Source organism: Eptesicus fuscus, chromosome 14 (assembly GCF_027574615.1).
Source record: "Eptesicus fuscus isolate TK198812 chromosome 14, DD_ASM_mEF_20220401, whole genome shotgun sequence".
NCBI lineage: Eukaryota > Metazoa > Chordata > Mammalia > Chiroptera > Vespertilionidae > Eptesicus > Eptesicus fuscus.
The window spans coordinates 25371415-25395545 of record NC_072486.1 but is presented as its reverse complement, the minus strand read 5'-3'; the positions used below and the strand labels follow the sequence as shown (position 1 = coordinate 25395545).

Below are 24131 nucleotides of genomic sequence, written 5' to 3'. Positions count from 1 at the left end.
CCAGATGTCCTTCCAGATGTCCTTCCAGATGAAGCTGCAATGGCGGGGGCCAAGGCAGAGGTGTTTAGGGGCAATCAGGCAGGCAGGCGAGCCGTTAGGGGTGATCAGGCAGGCAGGCAAGAAGTTAGGGGCGATCAGGCAGCCAGGTGAGCGGTTAAAGGTGATCAGGCAGGCAGGCGAGTGGTTAGGAGCCAGTGGTTCCAGATTGTGAGAGGGATGTCTGAATGCAGGAATCCCTGAAGGATCAGCCTAAACCAGCAATCAGACATCCCTCAAGGGGTCCCAGATTGAGAGAGGGTGCAGGCTGGGCTGAGTGACCACCACCAACCCCCGCCCCCCGTGCATGAATTTTGTGCACCAGGCCTCTAGTATTCTATAAACATACATAGCAACACAGTTCTAGGCATAGCCCTGCAATATAAGGATATAGCCACCCTGCCATTATAAGGCTAAAACAGATCGAAGTAAACAGTAAACTGATTTATAATCAAATCATGGGTAAATATAAGTGCTATGAAGAAAGTAAAGCAGGAAAAGGTAAGAGGTAGTGTGACAAGGAAGTGCTACTGGAGAAAGGGTGGTGGAAGAAGAAAACCTCTCTGAGCAGGTAACATTTGAGCCAAGACATGAGCTGCTCAGCTCTTTGAGGGAAGAACATCAGGAAGGACACAGGACACAAGGGGGACACTGGGAGGGAGGGGCACAGCGGGTAGAGATGAGTTTTGAAGATAGCTGCAGGCCAGGTCATAAATTGTCCCGGAAGCCACGGTAAATCTTAACGGGCAAACTGAGCAGGACTCCTCAAACTTTAAGGTGCCCAGGAATCGCCTGGAACCTTAAACTGTAGTGAGGAGTCGGTGAGTCCAGGATGAGAGCGCAGTCTCTGTATTTCCAACAAGTGCCCAAGAGATGCTCATGCTTCTGGTGTGTGGGCCACACTTAGAGGAAACAAAATGGTAGCGAGGTTCAGGACACAAACGACATGTCCAATGTCACTCAGCTGGTAAGTCGCAGAGTCCAGATGTGAATCCCAGAGGCCTGACTCCAAAGTCCCTGCTGTGCATCAGTTACACGCCCGCTAACCTCCCTCCGGATTCACCTGCAACTGCTTCTGTGCAGGAAACGGAAAGGACCTGCCTGAGAGAGGTCCCTGTGTGCACTCTATAGAAGAGCTCTTTATCCCTTATTTCGAAGGAGAAAAGAATGCCTGGGTAACTGTGGATACTTGGTGCTGTTGCTTGTGGAGTATTTAAAAGAGTAAGATATCCCTGACAGAGACAAATGATATGGTTGGTGACCATCTTGGTATGATATAAAAGTTAAAACAAAAACAAAAACACCAAAATACCCACAGGCCTTGAAATCCAGTGCATCATATTTGCAATCACTGACCCGAGGAAGCCAGTTAGTCAGCAGGCCCTGCAGCCATACTCCATCTGGCCTGACCTCCCCAGATGCTCCTGCTCTGACCCATTTGTACATTTGCATTTGGTTCTCTTCTCTGCATGGGAGATGCCTGGTGCTCCCAGCTGTGGATGGGCTCTGGGGTGTCAGAGATACTTGAAGTTGGCTGCATGCTCGAATTAATCAGGCTTCAGTAAGGAACAGCAAAAACAGCAACAGCAACAAAAGGTGGGCTGTGTGGAGTTTGAATATTCAGCTCTGAGCTTCCTTCCTTGAAAACAAACCTAACTTCCAGTATCAAACAGATGTTCCAAGGAAAGGCTGGCTTCTTGCTTTCTCTTGGCACTTGATATTCACAGGGTCTTCCTTGCACTGAGGGCGGGTGGGTGACGGGGAAGGGGAGGGGCGAAGTGGGAGATGTTCTGTGTATGCATCGTATATGCCAGTGATGGGCAACCTTTTGAGCTTGGTGTGTCAAACTTCGCCAAAAAAACTGAGCATAACTCGGGTAGTGTGTCACTTTGAGGAAAAAACTAACTCCAAGACTCTAGTTGCAAATGTTTCATCCTCAGGAGCAGCAAATGTTTCATCCTCGGCATGCGGCCGCGTGTCATCAGACATGGCTACGCGTGTCAGTGCTGACACGCGTGTCATAGGTTCGCCATCACTGGGATATGCCATTGCCTCGATGAATGACACGGTTTGGTTCGGTTTGTTCCCCGCCCCTTCTGTTAATTCTCTGTGTTCTTTTTCCTTTGTGCTGCACGATTAGGACCCTGCAGTGGGACACAGACCCCTCAGTGCTCCAGCTGCAGTCAGACTCAGAACTTGGGTATATGTCTGCTCTTTTGTTACTCCTTTGATTATTTCTTTGCTACAGTCGTGTTGAAATGCTGGAGCTGCTGCTGCTGCTCTTGTTTTCCCCCTTTTGTTGAACTTCCAGTTTGATAAGTTTATTTCCTTCTGTTAGTTTGCCTTCTAAAGTTAAGCTTTGGAGAAAGTCCTTCTTTGTGGGAAATACCACAAAAAGGTGGCTTTTGATCTCCCCTCCTTAATTCCTATTATTTGCAAAACAGCACTTCCCGCTCTAAAAAGATACAGACACGCACCCACACCTCTATTTCGAGGTGGGGCACCAAGTTCTGCAATGGGAAATACGTTTGAGTTTATCCTAACCGTCCTCCCCCTTTAGTAACAAGTGGCCTTAAGTTAATTTTTGTTAAAATCAGTATTAAAATGTTGTGTCTCTTTGGTTTCTTTTCCTTTTCACTTTTCTGGATACTTATAATAAGCATTTAATTTGAATTGAGTATGAACATAAAAAGAGTCCTATTAAGGGAAAATGCATTTGTCTATTTCCTCAATATTAAGAAATCACAAATATTTAATGATGGCTAATGTCTTCTACATCCTAAAGATTATATCTTTTTTCAGATGGAAATGTATTGCCACAGGTTAAAAGATAACTTCAGAATGAAAATGTGGTATATGTGTACAATAGCATATTACTAAACCATAAAAATGAAATCTTGCCATTTGGAACAATATGGAAGGACCTTGAGGACATTATGCTAAGTGAAATAAGTCATACAGAAAAAGATAAATACCATATGATCTCATTTATATGTGTAATCTAAAATAAAAAATGAGCTCGTGGATATAAAAAAAAAATAGATTGGTAGTTGCCTAAGACAAAAGGTTGGCAATTGCCAAAATGGGTCAAGGGGGTCAAAAGGTGTAAACTTCCATTTATAAAATGAATAAGTCATGGAGATGTAATGTGCAGCATGACTGTAGTTAATAATACTGTATTGCATTTTTAAAAGTCACTGGGGGAGTGGATCATGAACGTTCTCATCACAAGAATAAAATTGTAACTATATATAGTGATGGATGTAAACTGGACTTACTGTGGTGCTCATTTTGTAGTATATACAAATATTGAATCATTACATTGCACACCTGATATTAATAGTATGCTATGTCAATTAGTGCCCAATAAAAAATAAAACACACATGTATATCCCAGAAAGTTGATTAACTTCTCTTATAGGATTGAAGTTAGCTATGGTCATACGTGACATATTTCCAGTGTGGTGCTTGTACCAGCTCATGCTCAAGCTCAGACTTGTGCTTCTCTTCCTCACTTTGCATTCCGTGAAATTAGCTTGAAATCTGTCATGGGGGAGTATTTACACCACAAAAATTGGCAAAGGCTACAAACCAGGACTCGCTCCCTTTTCTCCAAGCCAGTTATTAAGCATTTACCAACACGACACTGGGTTACCTTAATATGTCAATAGCATATCTTATTACAGTATTTTATGAAACTACTAAGTTTTTCTTTCTAAATATAACTCAATGAATTCCAAAGTGGCTATTTATTTACTTACTTATTTTGGATTGCTGAGATTTGGGGCCACATATCTATGGGTTTCTGTCAATGTCAGTGCCTACTGTAGGTATATGAGGAGCTTGAAGGGATATTTGCATGTTAGGTTCAAAACGATACGCCCTTTGTATCTGCAAAAGTTCTTGGCCGACTCACAACACTGCTAGACCAGGGAAACATCTTAAGACTTTAGGTAACTGATATATTACTTTTTAAAAATATTACTAACTTTTTGGCAATTTAGTTATATAGTTCATTGTATTATTTAAATAGTCAAGAAATATGGCTTAAATCGAGCAGAGAAACAACGGAAATGTGGTATGTTACGGTTCAGGGGAACTTCAGAGTGCAGTTCTTCAATATATCATTGTGCTTGAGAAAATGAGGATGGCACTGGCAGAGACTCTGCCTTATGCCCTTATATTAACAGATTTTCAGACAGATTGTGGCATTGTTACATTACACTTGCTGATGTGGAACAGTTAGGAATTTTCCCATTTTTATCTGTTTACCAAGCAAAATCTCAGTTGACTATGCAGATGAAAACTGTGACTCTTTCTGTGGAGACGGATTCGGTGGCTCCCACCTTGCCTCCCACATTTTACTTCCAAGTGGACCTCGTGAGTCAGAGACAGAGATGAGACTTTCTGCTCACCGGGTAGCTTATCTTAGACAGTTTGGAAGGAGCATTCAGAATATTTGAGAGAGGAGATTATTTAGCCATGTTACAATTTCAAATAGTGATTTAAGGAAAAACTTCCCTTTTTGGTTGTACTTATGTACAGAAAAATTTTATTCTCATACATACTTTTATGAAATATACTTCAGGCTACATGATTTTTCTAGACAATTTTATTTCCTCTTCTTGATCCTGGCCATGGAATTAGATAAAGCTTGCTCTGTCACTTGACTTTTTTAAAAGATAGTTTTTCTGAGTATAATTGACATAAGAAACCGCACACATTAAAAGATTCAAATAGATAAATTTTAATGTAAACACAGCCATGAAACCATCACCACCATCAAGATAATGAACATATTCATCATCCCCAAAAGTTGCCCACGCCCCTTTGTAATCCTCACTCCTGCTTCTCCCCATCCCCTCAAACAACTGATCTGCTTTCTGTAGTCAGTATATATTAGTTTACATATCTAGAATGTCATAGGAATGAAATCATGCAATGGGTATTTTTTTGACTTCTTTCATTTGGAACAATTATTTCAAGATTCCCTGTGTATCAGTAGGTCATTCCTTTTTATTACTGAGTGGTATTTCCTTGTATGGATATACCACTGTTGGTTTATCCAGTCACTTTTTGATGTGCATTTGGGTTGTTCCCAGTTTTTTCCCATTAAAAATAAAACTTCAAATTTTTTATGGACATATGCTTTTATTTTTTTGGGGGGGCGGGGAGGGAAGAGAGGTCGTAATAACACCAAGTAGAATGGCTGAATTATATAGTGGATGTACATTTAACTTAAGATCTCTCCAGCTCTTTTCCCCATTACACATTCTCACCAGCAGTGTATGAAAGCCTCAGTTCCTCCCTATTCTTGACAATACTTATTTTGGACTTAAAACACTTTTTAAACCACTAGTAAAAGAGTGTAATGGTACCTCATTGTAGTTTTGACTTGAATTTTCCTAGTGACTACTATTAAATATCTATGTGTGCATTTCCTATTTGAATTTTTATCTGATGAAATGTCTACTTAAGTCTTTTGCCCTATTGTTATTTTTAATTTGATTGTTTGATTCTCATTACTCCTGAAGTTTTTACATTTCTTTGTATATTTTGTATACAATCCTTTATTTGATATATAATTTTTAAATATTTTCTCCCAGTATGTGACTTACCTTTTTCATTCTTTCAATAACCTTTAAGACACTTTTTAATTTTGACAAATTACAATTTACAAATTTGTTCTTTTATGAGTCATGCTTTTGTTGACATAATTTCAATGGTCAATGATTCCTTAAATATTTGTTAGGATACAATTTACCTGTGAAACCATTTGGATTTTGAATTTTATTGTGAGGAAGGTTTAAAAACACAAATTCAATAGCTGTAATAGTAATGCAGCTTTTGCAGTTCTCTGTATTTTTCTGAGTGAGCTTTGTTAGTTTGTGTTTTTCAAGTAATATGTCCATTTCTTCTCCATTTTTAAATTTATTGGCCTAAAATTGTGTATGTAATCCCTTATCTTTTTTAAATTTTACTTTATTGTTTAAAGTATTACAAGTAGTAGTACATATGTCTCATTTTATCTTTTAAATATCTACATAATCTTTATATATAGTCACCTCTCTCACTCCTGATATTGGTAAATTTTGTCTGTCTTTTTTCTCCTGATAAGAATGGTTAGATGTTTATTGATTTTATTGCTCTTCTCAAAGAACCAGTATTTGGTTCTCTATAAAGGTACTAGAAAAACACATGTTCTTCAAGACAGTGATAGGTGTTTGAGAAAATCTGGCCAGGTAGTTCTAGAGTATTTTTATGTTTTAAAGTTATTTCCGTTTGCTTAACAGAATAGTAATAACTCATTAGTTGTTGATGAAGTAACCTTCTTTTGGCTTATTCTCCAAGTTTTGTCAAATGTTCTTATGTAGTATTATGTTTTGATCTCTGGTTTGAATTAATTTATAAGGTTTCCCATGAGTAACAATGCCCATGGGAAGTATTTTCTTGAGAATGTTGTGGGTTGTGTTCTTGAGCAAACTGACAATCTTGACTCTTCAATAACACTTAATCAAACTTTCTACAGAAATTGAAATGTGGAATAGCATCACATACTGTGTGCGTGCACAAGCGTGCCTGCGTGTGTGTGTGTGTGTGTGTGTGTGTGTGTGTGTGTCTATATCAAAATGTAATGGTAAATGCATCTCAGAATCTGTAAATATATAATAAATTCAGACCCATGAAAAACTTCAATAAAATTGGTTTTAACAGATCCAATCAAAATTTTGTCATGAGAGTGAGAGAAAGCACTTTGCCCACCTCTTAAAATACTCATGTGTTCGGTCTCCAAACATTTATGGAGAAGCTGCTCAGAGCCAATCTTTGTTTTCTGCCCTCAAGAATCTTGTAAAAGCAATTATGGGATATTTTCTGTTCCACACTAGCAACTGGATTTAAAAAATATATTCCTTTTTTTATTATACTTAAGAAAAATAAGTAGAATAAGGATGAATTGGTAAGGATGAATGCTAATACTTTGGTACTCAGTATCTTAAAGAATTCAATAATGTTATAGCTATGTGTTAAAACTTCTATAGGAGGTTGTTTATAAATGTCAATTCAATAAAAGGCCATTCCTATAAAATTTCTGTGTTATTGGTGTTTGTATGTACTAATATTTGAGAAAACTTCTGAACCTTCTGTCCTGATAATTCTGAATTTTTAATTTTTTGTGTGAAGTGGGAACTTAATAGTACACCCTTCACCAATGTTGTCAAGCTCTATTATAACCATGATTATTTTGACTCTTCTCTATTCCCGGAAACTTGCGAGATTTACTTGTGCTATGAAAGTCAAAGCAAACCCTTTGGCTATACCTGTTGACTGAGCTAGACTTAATATTTTCTTCTGTTCAGGAAAAATACTTTAGCTGCCAAACTAATATCTCTGCACAGTAAGAAGTAAATATCATGGAAGCAAAATAAACACTTCCTTAAAGGATTTTTGAAATTATGAACATAGAAAATGGAAACTCATCCTTCTTGATGTAATCAGAAAAGGTCACCCATCACACTGCGTCTCAATCCTTGGAGGAAAACACCCACTCTGAACATAAGTGATAACTCAAGTGTGGTGAGGGGCTGCCATACCAGGCTCACTTCCTCTGTGTGGGGCCCAGGTCCCCTTTCCTCTGGTGGTGTCCCATTCCCAATTCCAGAAATCAGTCCTTGAGATGTCACACCTTGACACCTAATTAATGTTTAGAAGACGAATTAACCTTTTATCATTTTTTAACACCTCTTACATACTGCATGGGTTTCCATGCCCTTAGCTCCCTGTATTGTCTTTTTTTATGGATGTAGCATTATCTCATACTAGAGGCCCAGTGCATGAAATTCATGCATGGGGGTGGGGGGTGTCCCTCAGCCCAGCCTACACCCTCTCCAATCTGGGACCCCTCGAGGGATGTACAACTGCCCGTTTAGGCCCGATCCTACTGGGCAGTTGGACATCCTTCTCACAATCCAGGACTGCTGGCTCCCAACTGCTCACCTGCCTGCCTTCCTGATTGCCCCTAACCGCTTCTGCCTGCCAGCCTAATCACCCCCTAACCACTCCCCTGCCAGCCTGATTGATGCCTAATTGCCCTCCCCTGCCAGCCTGGTCACCCCTAACTGCCCTCCCCTGCACCCCCAACTGCCCTCCCCTGCAGGCTTGGGTTCCCCCCAACTGCCCTTCCCTGCAGGCCCGGTCACCCCCAACTTCCCTCCTCTGCCGTCCTGGTCATCCCTAACTGCCCTCCCCTGCAGGCTTGATCACCCCCAGCTGCCCTCCCTTGCAGGCCTAGTCCCTCCCAACTGCCCTCCCCTGCTGGCCTGATCGCCCACAACTGCCCTCCCCTGCTGGCCTGATCCCTCCCAACTGCCCTCCCCTGCTGGCCATCTTGTGGTGGCCATTTTGTGTCCACATGGGGGCAGCCATCTTTGACCACATTGGAGCAGCCATCTTGTGTGTTGGAGTGACATTCAATTTGCATATTACTCTTTTATTAGATAGGATGAGTCTCAGTGAGTGGCTCCCAGGGCTACACTTTCTGTTTTGTCTTCTTTCTGAGCTTTTTTCTTACATCTCATACAATTGGAAAACTTCTTACCACAGATTCATCCACTGACATGCTCATTTTTACCCCAAACCTGAACTTTCTCTGGATTCCCCTATGTCTTCTGGTTACACCACTCACTTTTCTTCCCATAAGGCATGAAATCTTGAAATAATCTCTAGTCTGTTATTTTTTTCTTTACCTTCCATACCAAGTAAATTGCTAAGATCTACCTTTAATTCTTTTCCAGAGTCACCAAACTACAGCATTTCCTTTGTATTCCCAGTGATGTCACCTTTGAGTGCTTTCTCATCACCCTGGTCCAAGTCTCCACATTAGATAGACCATCCGTCACAAACCCTGTCATCATCTATTAGACTGTCTCCTTTGAATTAATCCTCTGCCTGGATTCTCTGTTTACTAGTAGTTACTGAACCCATCCACCCTTGGATTGTAGATCCTTTCTCAATTCCCCCTTTTCTCCACACTCAGCTTCCAAAGTCCCACACATAACCTCTGCTTGCTCATTTGTCAAACAAGATTTTGATTCCCTTCTTCACACAGCTGTTATAATAATACATTTTTAAATGTCTCTTTGAAACTGTCAGTTTCTTAGTAACGTTTAGTAATTCCCTGTTGTCCACAGGGTCAAGTCCAAATTCTTTAGCCTGTGATTTGAAGTTCTCCAGTCATCTGGCCTCAACATATCTCTCTAATTTTATCTCCCACTGTTCCTCAACTTAAAACTTCCATCCTGAAAAACTGGTCTCTCAAGCATAAAATATGAATTCAATCTTTAGATTACAGAGCTCCCTCCCCAGCATGCCCTCCTCATTCCTTTCCACTTGACTGAGTCCTGCCTGTCCTTCAAGACTTACATCAGGCCTCTATTCCCAGTGAAACTTGATTTGTTTCCCCAAACACATAATGATTTGCCCATTAGACTCTCCTGTCCCACTTACTTTGTGAATTCTCATGTTGGCTCTTTTTATTTGCTACCTTTCATTCTTATTTTCTTTTTAATGATTATGTTTCGTTTCCTCATTTTCCCCATGTTATAAGCATCCAGCATTGTACTGGGCTTCAAAAATTGTTTAAGGTTGCTGATAATAATGTTGGCTGATGTAGGCCTTTGCCTGTTGTCAAGGACATGGTAGATACGCATAGGATTTCTGGATAAGGAAGAAAATGGTATCAATTATCACTCTCTCGGTTTTAGGGGCCTCTTCTTTGAGAAACCTCAGAAATTTGTAAGTAGCACACAGAAAAAAATCTCTGGTAGTAGCACTAATGCATCTTAGAGATGAAATAGTCATATGCAAATAATTAGGCATAAAACCCAGCAGGATTGAATCTGGGCCCATTGCAGACATTCTTTTATTCCTTGCCTTTGGCCTACTTTGGCATCTGGCCAAATAACTCTTTGTCTCTGGGAACATCTGTTCCTGGTTTCATCTGCTTGACTTCCAGGTCCCTTCCCTGCTCTAGAGGCTGCCTGTTATTACAATGACCCTTTTTGATTTCTTGGCTTCTGACCCAAGTTCCTGAATCTGTACCTTATTTACCCACACTCCTCTTCGCCACCAGGTCTAGCCAATATATCCTCAACATTATGATTTCCACTCATTGAACACGCTGAGACTTCTATTCAAAGACCAATATTGAGAGTCTTCTGAGATTTACAATTTCTAATATTTGAAGTTTCTCAGATGCTTGAGGTATACTTCTATTCTGGCTTTGCTATGTCTTCACAGAGGCTCCTGCACAATGACATTAAACAAAATTCTCCTAATGTCAGGATCAGTAGCAGAGGATTAGCTGATGGTTCTGTGAAGTTCTCAGGCAGCCATCTTGCTTAAAGCTTTCGCTACCTGAGGCCAGTTCTCTGATAATGGAGATAGTACAGCAGTGTTTATGCAGTTTTATTCACTTATCTTGCTGCATATAATTAACTGTGGTCTGAAATTAGAGCATGATGAGTTGCACTGTATCTAACCAATTCAGGAGGAATTTGATGGTGCTTATGCCAGTGGTGAAGACACGCTCAGGTTCTCTTTCTTGTGCCTTGGGAAGCTTTCAGGTGATGCAGTCCCTCTTGAATCCGTTTTCCCAGGGACAGATTTGGCTACTGGTTGGGGCCAATGGGCACCAGATGTTCATTACAAAAACCTTTTTCAACTCCCCAAGGTCAATCTTACCTCTTTAAAGTAAGAAAAATTAAGCATGAGGCAACTGAATATCCACATACAAAAGAATGAAATTATACCCCTACTTCACTCCATATGCAAAATTAACTAAAAAAATAGATCAAAGACCTAAATGTCAGAGCTAAAACTATAAAATTCTTTAGAGAAGACATAGGTGTAAATTCATGATCTTAGATTGGGCGTTGGTTTCTTAGCTATGACACCAAAAGCACAAGCAACCAATGAAAACATAGATAAATTGATTTCATTAAATTTAAGACTTTAGTACTTCAAAGAACACCATCAAGAAAGTGAAAAGACAACCCACAGAATGGGAGAAAATATTTGCACATCATATATCTGCTGAGGGTCTAGTATCCAAAATATATGAAAATCTTACAACTCAGAAATAAAAGACAAATAATCCAATTTTAAAATGGGCAAAGAATTTGAATTACGCATTTCTCCAGAAAAGATATACTGGCTAGGGCTGGGAACCATTGTGTGGTACCTACCTTGGAAACATGATCCTTTCAGTGTGTCCTGATAATCTATGCCTGGCTGCTTCCCAAGAATCCTTTCTCATGATTATAAAATGGGGATGTGCTTGGACCTCTACTTTATTGGGTTGTAAGAGTGTGCCTCAATCAGTGGATGATCACAAGGCATTAGGAAAAAGGAGGAGAACAAGGTCAACAACACAGGTTTTAAAATCATAGTCCTTGGTAGTGTTGGACAGAGCCAAGGCCTAGGTCTGTCAATGCCTTTGCCATTTTGAGCAAATTATAAAACATCACTGAGCCTAAGTTTTCTCATCTTTAAAATTGGAATATGATGTAAAAATTTTAAAAATAAGAATAAAACAAGATAATATATGGCAAGTGTTGACATAAGTTACTAAAACAAAGTGTTTTCTAATTCTTTTGCGGGAGACTGCATGGAGGGCTGGGGACCCAGCCTGACCCTCCTTCACACTCTGGTCCAGACTGCTGGGTGAATGAGGCCCATGTGGTTTGGGCTGCAGTCATGCTCATGGGGCCTGCAGAGACAGCCAGCTGGGCTTGCTCTCCAAGCCAACCATGGTTTGTTTGTGTCTACTTTGTGTGCATCTTAGATCTTACCTCAGTTGTTTTAGTAACTCATAGAAAAGAGGAAATTTGTGTTTCCCAAGAATGCTTTGGAAATTGTGCATAGAAATTGCTGGCTGTGCTATGCATGTTCTTTCATCTTATTATGACTGCTACTAAAAAATAAACACAATGAGTGTGTGCCATCTGCTAGTAATAATTAAAAACAATAATGTGAACAGAGCGTGCTTCCACTAGTCCTAGAGAGCTAGAAATGTGTGATTTGGGATAAATTATTTCATCTTTCTCTTTTTCCCTCTTGTCTTTTACACACATACTGTTTACCTGTACATTTTTAGGAAATATACCAGGTGTACTGGTTAATAATGCGGATTTTGTAATCAAAGAAAACACAATAATTTCAAGAGAAACATCAAAAGCACTTTATTCAAAGTAATGTCCATTGCCAGCTACACATTACCCCCATCTTTCAGGTAATTTGTGGATACTGTCCCAATAGAACTTTTCTTGTTTTGAGGCAAACCATTCAAAGACCAAATTTTCCACTTCTTCGTATGTTTTGAAGTGCTGCTCAGAAAGTGCGTGTGCCATCAATCAGAACAAGTGGTAATCTGAAGGAACAAGGTCTGGTGAATACGGCAGGTGGGTTAATACTTCCCAGGCAAGATCTTTTAACGTGTCTTTAACTGGTTTTGAAGTGTGTGATAGTGCGTTATCACGAAGCAAAATTACTTTGCCGTGTCTTCTGGCCCATTCTGGTCATTTTACAATCAAAGTGTGGTTCAAATTGACCTGGACATTCTTTGTCTTTCACATCGAAATCATCACTTTTAAAGCATTTAAACCAGCGTTCACAAGTATCTTGAGATGGAGCATGTTCACCATAAGCTTCCCGAAGTGTAAGATAACTTTCAGCAGCACGTTTCTTCAAAATAAAGTAATGAATTAAAACTTCCCACAAATTGGCATGAAATTCGACATTTTTAAGTGTAAAAATATCTATGATGTTAACACCTTCAGAAAACTTGACATATGAGGTTTTGAAGCTTGTTGTCAATACAACAAAATAGCATACATATCAAATCTCATATATATCAACATATGTGTAACTCCATTTATTGAAAAAAATCCTCATTATTAACCGGTACACCTGGTAATAGGATATGTTCAATATTAATACTAAAAGTATATGCAAAAAATATTGTTCTATATATGTCTAAAATATGTATATATATATACATAATTTTTATATAATATGTATGTGGTTCATATACATTATCCATAACAGTCCTAATAGTAAGTGCTAGTAATATCTCCATTTTACAGATGAGGAAACTGAGGCTGAGAGGTTAGATAACTTGTTCAAGATCACACACATAGCTAGGTGGTGTGGCTAGTGTTTGTGTGATTGGCCACCAGACTGTTCTGCCTCCATGACTGGATGTTTCCTGGGTGACTCAGGAGGCTCTTCAGGCTTTTGCAGTAACTCAGAAATCACCATCGAGAACCTTAGGTAGGAGTTAGGTTTCAGTGGGAAAAGCATGGACCAGGACTCAGGCCAACAGTATTTCTTAAGTTCCTCATCTATAAGCTGGAGGTGATGATAACATTTGCCCATCCACCTCATAGAGGTGAAAGACCTCTGAAAATACTTCAAGTGCTACATAAATACTCAGAAATGATTTTTTACACGGTCACGGTTCGTTTGGGAATTCCAAAGTAGAACTTTATCACTGTTAGCCCAGTGCCCTCTTCACTCCTCTGTGCTGTATCAGGGAGTCTTTAAACAGATTCACATGCTGTTCTGTGTTAGTTACTTTTCTGGAGAAATCAGAGGTGTTACACTCCCCCTTGGAATATCTTCTTCTTGTTGTCACAGAGAACATGTTACTCCATCTCTCTTTTCTTCACATTTGAGAAGCATATTTTTCTTTTGTCCCTTTTACCTAAGAGACTAGAATTTTATGTTACAAATGAAAATTCCCTTTGTGAATTCAAATCAAGCAAATTCAGAGATGCTCAGAATGGAAGGGGTCTTATCTGAGCTGGGCCAAGCCCTTTGTTTTTTAGATAGAAAAACCAAGGAGTCAGCATGGGGGTCCCATCTAATATCACCCGGCAAATTAGGGCCAAAGTGGGCCAAGAACCCAAGTGTCTCGAAGGTCAGTTCTACTGGCTTACTGTGACCCTTGTACTGCAAACTGAGGGTATTTGGGGTTTGGTGTAGTCCTTTGTTTGATCACTGATAGCTCTTCTGCATGGAATGGTTTCCCTCTCTAAGCATGTGTACTTTGTTACTTATAGGCGGAGACTACACAAACTGGGAGTGTCGAAGGTTACCCAGGTGGACTTCCTGCCCAGGGAAGTAGTGTCCTACTCCAAGGAGACCCAGACTCCTCTGGCTACGCATCAGTCTGAAGGTGAACTATGTCTTTTGTTTACTTTCCATATTATCTTTGGAGAAATTGCCAGGGAGTCACATCCTTCTTGTTGATTTCATAGTTTACCGTACGAGATCTTTACAGGTCACAAACACAATGACATGCCAAGGCTTACGTCTTCTTTGTCACTAGAGAGGGACTCCAATGGTTCTCTTCCAAGGGCCCATGAACTTGGACATGGATAACTTAGCAAGATCCCACTTTGTCAAAACTGTGTGGGAGGCAGGGGGAATCGTCAAAGGGTGATATAATAGAAACTGTTCTGAATGTTATCGATAAGAAGAGTGTGTACATTAAGATTGATCATTTGCAGGAGTCAGCCAACTATAATCTACCACCTGTTCCTCAAAATAGTGTTTTGGAATACAGCCACACCCATTTGTGCATGTTGATATGGTTGCTTTCTGGCTACTATGGTAAGGTTGAGTAGTTTGTGACAAAGAATGTATGGCTCACAGAGCCCAAAATCTTTACTGTAATCTGGTGCTTTACAGAAAGACTTTGCTGACCCCTGATTTGCTTTGCCAATTCAGAAGACAACACATAGAATTTCTTACCATTATTTAAAAAGCTTTACAATGCAAACTTATCTGAGGTGCATGGGAATTGAATCCACGCTCCTTCGTATATACCAGAAAACATCAAGTGGAAAATTTGCATTCAAATCTCAGTGGATAAAAAATATATACATACATGAATAAGAGAATTTAAAGCGGATAAATCAGAATGCTCCCTGGAAGTAAACATTTACAACAAAGCAGAAAAGGGACCTGTGTGTACTTAAAATAAGAAAGCACAGATTGCAGAACAGCATTATTGTTTTAGGCAAGCACGTTCTTTTATTTTATTATTATTATTTTTTTACTTTATATTGTTTTGCTATTTGGTATGCTGAAGAGGATGTCAGGAGTCTGGTTTTACTGTTGTTATGTAGTCAATACTGTACAAAAGCCGTGAGAATGAAAAATGGTTCCTATTTTTTGCATGGTTGACAGCAACTATATAAATCAGTGCAGTTTGGTTTGTGCAAGCTACAGAGTTTTTCAATTTCGGTTTTAAACACATAATGTCAAAAGCAAAGTGAAATTGATGCCTTGAAGTAGAGGGCTGCCTACAGGCCTTCTGAGAGCCTTTCCTGGGTGATGCAGGCTGGCGTGGGGTGATTCTTTGGTAACAGGGACTCCATTTTTCAAGTCTGATATTGAAAGTTTTTAGAAGCAAACAAGTAGCTCCCTCTGGTGGTGAAATGTTAAAACACTCACTGCAACAAAGTGAGAGACCTGTACTAGTACACTGAGTGGCCAGATTATTATTATCTCTGAACGCATAATAATCTGGCCACTCAGTATGTGTGTGTGTATGTATATGTATATGTATATGTATATGTATATGTATATGTATATGTATATGTATATGTATATGTATATGTATGTGTATATGTGTGTGTGTATGTGTGTATATATGTGTGTGTGTGTTTGTGTATGTATATATATATGTATATATATATGTATATGTATATATATATATATGTATGTATATATATATGTATATATATATATATATATATATATATATATATATGTATATATATATATATATATTAGAGGCCCAGTGCATGAATTCGTGCATGGGTGGGGTCTGGCCAGCCTGGCCAGGGGGAGGGGACATGGGCGGTTGGCCAGCCGGCCTGCTGGTCTAACTCCTGGTCGAGGGGACAATTTGCATATTAGCCTTTTATTATATAGGATATACACTGAGTGGTCAGATTATTATACGTTCAGAGATCATGATAATCTGGCCACTCAGTGTATATTAATGTGGCAGGAAAGACAACGTTAGAAAAGCCTTGGGGAGCCCATCTGGTCTATCCTTGGGCCTCCAGCAGATTGGGAAGATTTGTTAAAAAACAACCTCACCACCCAACCCAAACATTTGTTTGAGTTAATTTACTGCCAGAGGTATTTGCAGGCTGTAGCCTGAGGTATGTTTATTTAGCCCCAAATTTGACTCATAACATAAAGTTATACAACTGAAATAAGAGAAGGAGTGAACTCTTGTTTTTTAAATGTGTAGACTTCAGATATTGGAAAAGGCACAGAAATATTTACAAGGGAAGATAAATTAAGGATGAACAGGCATCCACTCTAAACTTTTAAACTGGATACATCAAAAGGAAAAGGCTGTGCATTCATTTTATGACTGCAAAGAGAGCTTGGGAGCCCTCATTACACTGCGGTCCAAGCAGCAGGAGAGAAGGAATTTATTTCTTAGATATTGGCAGAAGTCTGCTCTGTTTTGTTAACAAGACTCATAGAGTGTTCTGTGGTGATGGGTGTGTCAGTGGTTCAGAGTCCACAATACAGACTTGAATTCAAAACTAGCTACTGTAGCTCTAGACATGAAAGAGTCCCCGAAGAGTTTAGACAGGAAGAACTTTAGATTTGGGTTCAGCAGATTGTCCTGTCACCACAGATGATTCCTTGACCTCTGGCTGCCTGGAGTCGCCCAGCAACCTGGCTGATGAAGGAGCCCGGGGCTTGCCTTTCACCTGCTCTGTGAAGAGAGATGGCAGAGGGAGAGCCAGGGGCAGCAGTGGGAGAGTTGGGGCAGCAAGGATCTACCATGAGGCAGATTTCGGTTGGCTTCCAGTTTGGGGTCTTGAGCCCTGACAATGTTGTCAATGGCAACTGCAGCCTTTCAGAGGCAGGAAACAATGAACTACTAAATTCATGACACAGTGAGGCTCTCAAATGGACCATCTTTAAAGCTGTGGTGTATATAAGACCTACTTTAGTTCATTATTGCCCATAGTGTATGAAGGAATGATGATTATTTTTTAAAGTCATTAAGCGGCTATGGAAAATTTAATATATTCAAACTAATGACCTCAGAGCATTGATCTAATGGAGTTCTTGTGTATTCGGTTTTTTACATGTTCTCATTTTATTCTTTAAAATGAAAGGGAAGATATTTGGGATTTGCCCAAGCTTAACTCTTTTCTCCACTATGTACTAAAGTGAATAGTCTTTTTAATTTGTGATCATAATGGCCTGTTATGAGAAACACTCCAGAGAACAATTTAAACCAGGAAGATTTAGGAATGACGTCTGCATGAACTTTTTTTTTTTTTTAATGCCAGTTTAGACCTTCCCTCTCTGCTTATAGGTCATTAGTTGCAGAGAAAGAAGGCTCAGAATAGGAAACACTGATTTGGGGGGAGCAGGATCTCTCTACCCCACAAATATTTTAAACACATGCTTTTTATTCCCAAGTAGTAAGAAAGGAAAAAAAATATGGTTCGTTGCCAAACTACCTCTGCCCTGCCTGTTATTAATATCTCCCTTTACTGACCGTGAGGTCCTGATGTTAGTTAGGAAGCCAGTCTTCTGCATCTAAATTATAGTGCGCAATAGGCATCCAACAAATGCTGCTGAGTGACAAAGATGATCCCAGGCATCTTAGAAGCTCCAAGTTCAGTAATGACCCCTGGGAGAAAGAATTTAGTAACTCACTTAGAAAGATGCAGACCACTCTGGATGGAGGAGGAGGAGGGGGGGGGGAGGAGGATGAGGAGGGGGAGGAGGAGGAGGAGGAGGGGGAGGAAGAGGAGGAGGAGGGGGAGGAGGAGGAGGAGAAGGAGGAGAAGATTTATACAACCTGCTGATAGTTTTGAAGAGTTCTCTGATCCTCCTCTTCTCTTCATGATATCTTATAAATTGGAACTTAGTGACCTCATGTTGGTCACCCCTCTTCTTTCGCTGCCCTCCCATACCCCATTTCTTGTATTCAAGAAAGACCATTTTTCTTGCATTTTCCAAGGTGCTGTGCAGCCTCATGCCTCAATACACTTGCACATACTGTCTACCCACCAAACTGCACTGGCAGTCACTTCACCGTGGCTGAGCAGAGAGCCTTGGGCGGAAGACCTCCCTGAATTGTAGAGAAATCTTCCAGGTGAATGATTACACCATAGATTACTCCATATCCAAGGGCACCTATAATGCTCGTTAGGTAGTTGGACAGAAGCAATGTTGTACCCTCAGCAAAGCAAATCCAAAATAAGGCTCATCCTGTCATCATAGAGGCAGTGTGGAAAGCCCCTGAATTTTTCCTTCTTAGTTATAGTTCACATATCCATTGGGCTAGTCATTCCTTTTACCCTGTCTTCATACTGCCCAAAGGACTGCCAAAGACCATGTATGACCTCCTTGTTAGGCGTCTAGACCTCTGCTGCTCCCCTCTCCTTCTATATAAAGTGAGGAGAGATCAACATTAAGATTTGAGTTCTCCCCTAACCAGTTTGGCTCAGTGGATGGAGCGTCAGCCTGTGGACTGAAAGGTCACAGTTTGATTCCCGGTCAGGGCACATGCCTGGGTTGTGTTGGTCCCCAATAGGAAGCATGCAGGAGGCAGCCCATTGATGATTCTCTCTCAACATGGATGTTTCTATTTCTCTCCCTCTCCTTTCCTTTTTGAAATCAATAAAAATATGTTTTCAAAAATTGCCAAATGAAGGAACGTTCCAGAGAATCTAAGTGGAAATATTTATTTGGAACCTTAAATTTGTAATCGGAGAGTTCTTAGAGATAGAGTTTCCTAGTGGGAGCCATTCCTGAAACACCTGGAGATGACTTGGGAGAAAACAAGTGGTGTCATAACCTGACTCCAGCTCTTCAATTGGCTCCCCATTTCCTGGACCTTATACTCTTTCTCTGAACTTATTATTTAAAGCAACCATATGTTTGGAGACAAGCCATGGTGGCATCTGGGCTGCAAATTAAAAATCCCTAGTGAAGAGGACACATACTAATCTTATTTTTAGCTTCTGTTCCTTAGATAAGGACTGACACTATTCCAGGGAGAGATTGACATCTGCCATTTTTTTTTTTTTTTTTGCTTCCTTGAAATATGCCTGCTATTTCCCCTTTGACACTTGTTTAAAGTGTTAATCCTCTTAGAACAAACTGTAGAGCCGTGGGGCCCATGTTAATAAGGTCAGGGATTGAGGGATCCTCTCCTAGGAGATTAGTTTTCTTTATACAATGTTAATCTCATATCATGGCAAGTCTCTTGAAAAACTCTTCCTCCCCCACTTCCCCTAAAAAGCTATCTAATGAACATAGACATTTCAGGCATTATTTTTTAAGATAGTATTTATATGGAGTAGTTAGAATGTTCTGGTTAAAAAAACAACACCAAAACAAAAACCCACACAAAGATCGTTTTCCCTCTCTCTGAATCACCTTTTCAGCTGTTAGTCAGGAGAGCTTCGATGGTTTAATTCTTGATTTAGGCTAGAAAATAAAATGATATTGGCCTTGATGTTAGCCAGTCTTGATATTCCAGAGGAGAAGCCTTTAATTTTTCCTTGGGTTCATTGGCAAATTAACACCTATCTCTCAAAAGAATAATAACATAATGAAGTGACTACCTTATTGCTCAAAAATCTAAGGACTTGTTCTGTGCTTTCCTTTCAGAGCTATTTGTCCAATTTGCCACAGACACTATGGGCATCATTGGATCAGCTGGATTATAATTCTAAGTAGTATAGCCACTTAAAAGTAGAAGCCTTTTTTGAGTCACTTGGTAAATGGATTCAATAAGTACATGGAAATGTTGAATGTGTTGCCTGCAAAAGCCAGAACAGCCTACCAGGCAATATGGCTCTTAGCATAATCGAATCTAGGTACTTGCTATATATTTGGAGTTGACCGGACCACTAGACCCATAGAAACTTTCCTGAAGTAGCAGGTCTCTATATTTTAAAGACTTTCCTCCCATCCTCTAGCCTACCTGTGTCTTAGCAAAATATTGAAGGTACCAATCCAGATTACTCTTTAGGTCCTGCTGGCATGATGCTCTGTGTTGAAGGTAAGATTATCAAGGTCTACAAATAGAGCCCAAGAGCTGGCTCAAGCCTGATATAAGATGATGGAGATGCAAAGAGAAATGAGGTGGGTCTCCTTTGGCTGTCAAGCAAGGCTTCGTGTAGAATGTACTCCCAGGCCTTTGTATTCTCCCCAATATTTAATTTTCTATTATTTCCTGGTCCACACTGTCACTTTCACGTAAATGAGCTGGTGGGGCTGCATTTTACAGAATAGTCAGGATCCCACAAAATTTTAAATTTGGGTTTGATTCTGGCACACATTTACATAGACATTTATCACAACCAGAGAAATTCCCTGGACCTGTGCCTTGAGCTAAAATACAGAGATTTAAGCTTGTCATCTCTTCTTTAAGCTGTCCAGTCCCATTAGAAGCCACTGCCTCACCCTAGCATCTTTAAATTCTTCATGCCATTCACACTGTTCAATGGCAGTGACAGTTTGATCCCTTAAATCCTTCTTTTCAATGGACACTTCATTAAAGATCACCACAGAAGAAAAAATTCATCTAGCTATTTGTTACAGCTGACGGGTTCCCATTCCTGAACTCTAACTGCATTTTCATTTTCTTTAGCCCCTGTTAGGGCAAATAACCAAGACAGTTCCCCAGGTGACTGTCTTCTAATACCACTTTCAGTACCAGTTGGGGTTCGTGGTTAACTTAAATAGAAAAGGGATTTGTTGGAAAAATACGAGATATTTGATAGCATTGACGAAAAGTTAGAGAATTAGGTCAGATATAGAGAGAAGGCACCCCTAACCCTCAATGTGACTGTATGTGGAGATAGGGCTTTTAGGAGGTAATTAAGGTTAAATGAGGTCATCAGGGTAGAACCCTAATCTGATAGGATGGGTGGCCTTATAAGAGGAAGAAGAGAGATCTGTCTTTCTCCCTTTTCACGTGCATGCACCGTAGAAAGGCCATGTGAGGACGCAGTGTGGGGAGTCAACAAGCCAGGAAGAGAGCTCCCATGAGAAACTGAATTGTCCAGTAACTTGATCTTGGACTTCCCAGCCTCCAGAACTGTGAGAAAATAAATGTCTGTTGTTTAAGCTGCTCAGTCTATGGTATCTTGCGATGGCAGCCAAGCAGACTGGGACAGCAGCTAACACAGCAAGGTCATGCCATTGAACCTGGCCAGCCTGGTAGGACCTAAACCTCCTGGACTTCCTGTCACTGGACAGTCATCATTATGCTCAGGATTTAAATTCTAGTCGCTGCTGCCTTTCAAGCCTCTACCTCTCCCAGCACCTGGACAGTGCTCCCTCGAGCTATAAAGAGCCACGAGGAAGTCCAGTCGCTAGGCCTAGGTCACATGCCCTGTATTAGCTGTGCGGGACCAGGCAGAGGAATAACTACCTTGCCCCAGCCTCTGTAATCTCAGGGGAAGCTATGGCTTTACTTTGACCGAGTTTGGGATACTCCCCTCCAACAAAAGCTGTTCAGATGCTGGGCAGCCCCCCAAAATGTAAAAATGCCCACTCTGGTGTGAAAAGAAAAAGGAGTAGGTAAACAGAAAAATTATAGAAATTATATTTATTATGTGCTTGGCACGTTCATGTATATTACTGCACTTGTAGTGTTGCTACAGAATTTACTCACCTTATAAATCAGAAGTGCAGAGAGAAGGCAGCTCTTATTTTGTCCCCAGTTGCCTACAATACTACTGGCTGTCAGAGAAAATGGGGAAAATGTACAAAATAAACAACCTTAGCACAATCTCTTACTTATGTTAAACAGACTCAGTTGGTACGTTCAGTTAAAATTGGGAGGAAATGCTCAAATTCTCATGGAACTTCACTCTCAACTACTTTTCTCCCTAAGGTCATGGCCAAGTATAGAGGGGAGAGAGGTGGAGTCGAGAGGGATTAGAGGTACTCTGGCCTCATGCCAGTCCTCCCCAGTGTGCTGGCTGACTTCCGCGCTCTCTGAGATGATGTTCTCTGCCCCCCTGGGCACTGGCACCCTGGCACCCAGTGCTATAGCATGCAGCTGGTGAGCTTGTGGCTATTCTTTTGGCTTGGCAATGTTCCTAGGGAACATGGGCCACTTCCCTCTTGATGACTTAGTCTCCTCTCAACTTTCATTGTCTCCAGACTTTGATTCAATACCCTGGTCTCTACCAAGCCCTTGGCCTAGAAGTCCTTGCCCAGCCCATGCCACATAATCCCTTATTCCATCATAGTAGATCCCCTGGCTGACTGGCTCTCAATTCAGTTGTCCATGCCTCAGATGATCAGAGGGAGGCTCAGAAGCACTCGCCAGTTATCTCTTTCTTATCATGCCAACCGACTCCAGTGAGGCTGGGTTACCTCGTGGTGAATGAGGCCGGTTGCATAATGGTCTCCTCCTAGATTCCCAAACAAGGAATATGGTTCAAGGGCCCCTGTGTTCATTTCTCTTCTCAGTTATCTAACACTCCACCATTCCCAGTGCTTCTTCCCAGAAAGTGGAAATCCAGATACATCTGAAATTCCTCTCTTCTCCTCCCTAAATGCTGCTTTTCTTGCCACTTATCTGAAAATAAATCAAGCCCCTATTAGGGCAAATAACCAACACCAATTCCCCAAGTGACTGTGTTCTGATATCAGTTTCTGTACCATAGATTTGGGAGAGTAGACAGAAGGAGTGATCTTTATGGTTTTTGACATTCTAAATGGTAAGGAAAAGGAATTTGGAATATCCTTTTTACCTTAATTAAACCTAGCTCTCACCCTACTGTGGTATTCCAAAATCCAGTTTTTGAGAAGGGAGCTGGATCTTTAGCTGTTTTACTTTCATTATTTTGTATCGGATTCTAGCAAATTCTGTGGCAAATGAATGCCCTAGATCAGGGGTGGGGAGTCTTTTTTCTATAAAGGACCATTTGGATATGTATAACATCATTTGAGGGCCATACAAAATTATCAACTTGAAAATGAGCCTACTATGTTTGGTCAAACATTTAGTTAACTCACCCCTCATGACTTGGCAGGGCCAGACCAAATGATTTCATGGGCCTTATATGGCCCATGGGCCAGACATTCCCCACCCCTGCCCTAGTTAGACTAGACTGAAGATCATTATGTTCAGAAAGACAAATAGAAAAGTACATTAATAATTTTCAAATATAACTCCCACTGTACACCAAAATGAAGAGGATGTTGTTTCTGTTCATTGCTCCTGATCAATGATAGAGTCAAGAAATACCAGGATTAAACAACACTAAGGGATACATCAAATCTTTTATTCCTTTGAGGATAATAGTTTATACGTTGACTAACTCAAGAAGTATGTAAAGCTTTCATTTCCAACATGGCAACAGGGGAACTTTGTGGATCTTCTTTCCAGTAAGACTAATGAAAAAATATTTTAAAAAATATTTAAAGTCTCTGGAGATGGTCCCAGGGGCATACAAAAAATGAAAAAAGAAATTACTCAAGAAATCTTGCTAAAGCTTGGTAAGAACAGAGTCAGTGAATGGTGTTTGAACTACAATGGTGTTTGACTCCCTTCCTCCCTCTAACCAGTTCAGCTAGATGCAGACTTCAAATGGGTGCATCAAAGAACAGAGAGATACTTGTTCCCCCAACTTTCAGTTGGTAGGCTATAGTATCTTCCTGGGAGGGGCAGGATATTAGCATTTCCATTTCTGCCCCAAGCTACCTGTTACAGAGCCTAAATTCCAGGCAAGTGCAGCTGAGACCTGGGTATTCTCCTCTTCAGCCCAGTCCTGACTTGAGGGATGGGAAATTTACCTTGGGTTCAGCATTCAAAAAATACTGGAGCCCCAGTTACCCCTACCCCAAATTCATTTGTAAAGCGGAGGTTCTATTAAGGGAGAGGCAAGCCGAATCAATTAGAGGCTTCCCAGCTCTTCAAGTAGGGATGTCACTCAGAGAAGTGTGCCCCTGTCCCCTCCCCCAGCTTTAGAGTCCTGGCTCCGATTTTGCCCCAGGGAAGAAGCAAT

General features: G+C 40.5%; 1 protein-coding gene across 4 annotated transcripts in view; it reads left to right on the top strand.

The window, feature by feature from the left end:
* Positions 1-24131, top strand: part of DYNC1I1 (dynein cytoplasmic 1 intermediate chain 1) — a 246102-nt gene that overhangs the window by 22972 nt on the left and 198999 nt on the right. For 2 of the 4 annotated variants that reach the window (XM_028156766.2, XM_028156761.2), the window contains exons 4-5: positions 2177-2236; positions 14157-14272. In XM_028156766.2, coding sequence (XP_028012567.1) covers positions 2177-2236; positions 14157-14272 — 176 coding nt within the window. The remainder of the gene's footprint in view (positions 1-2176; positions 2237-14156; positions 14273-24131) is intronic. The other 2 variants (XM_028156777.2, XM_028156775.2) reach the window with 1 other exon arrangement.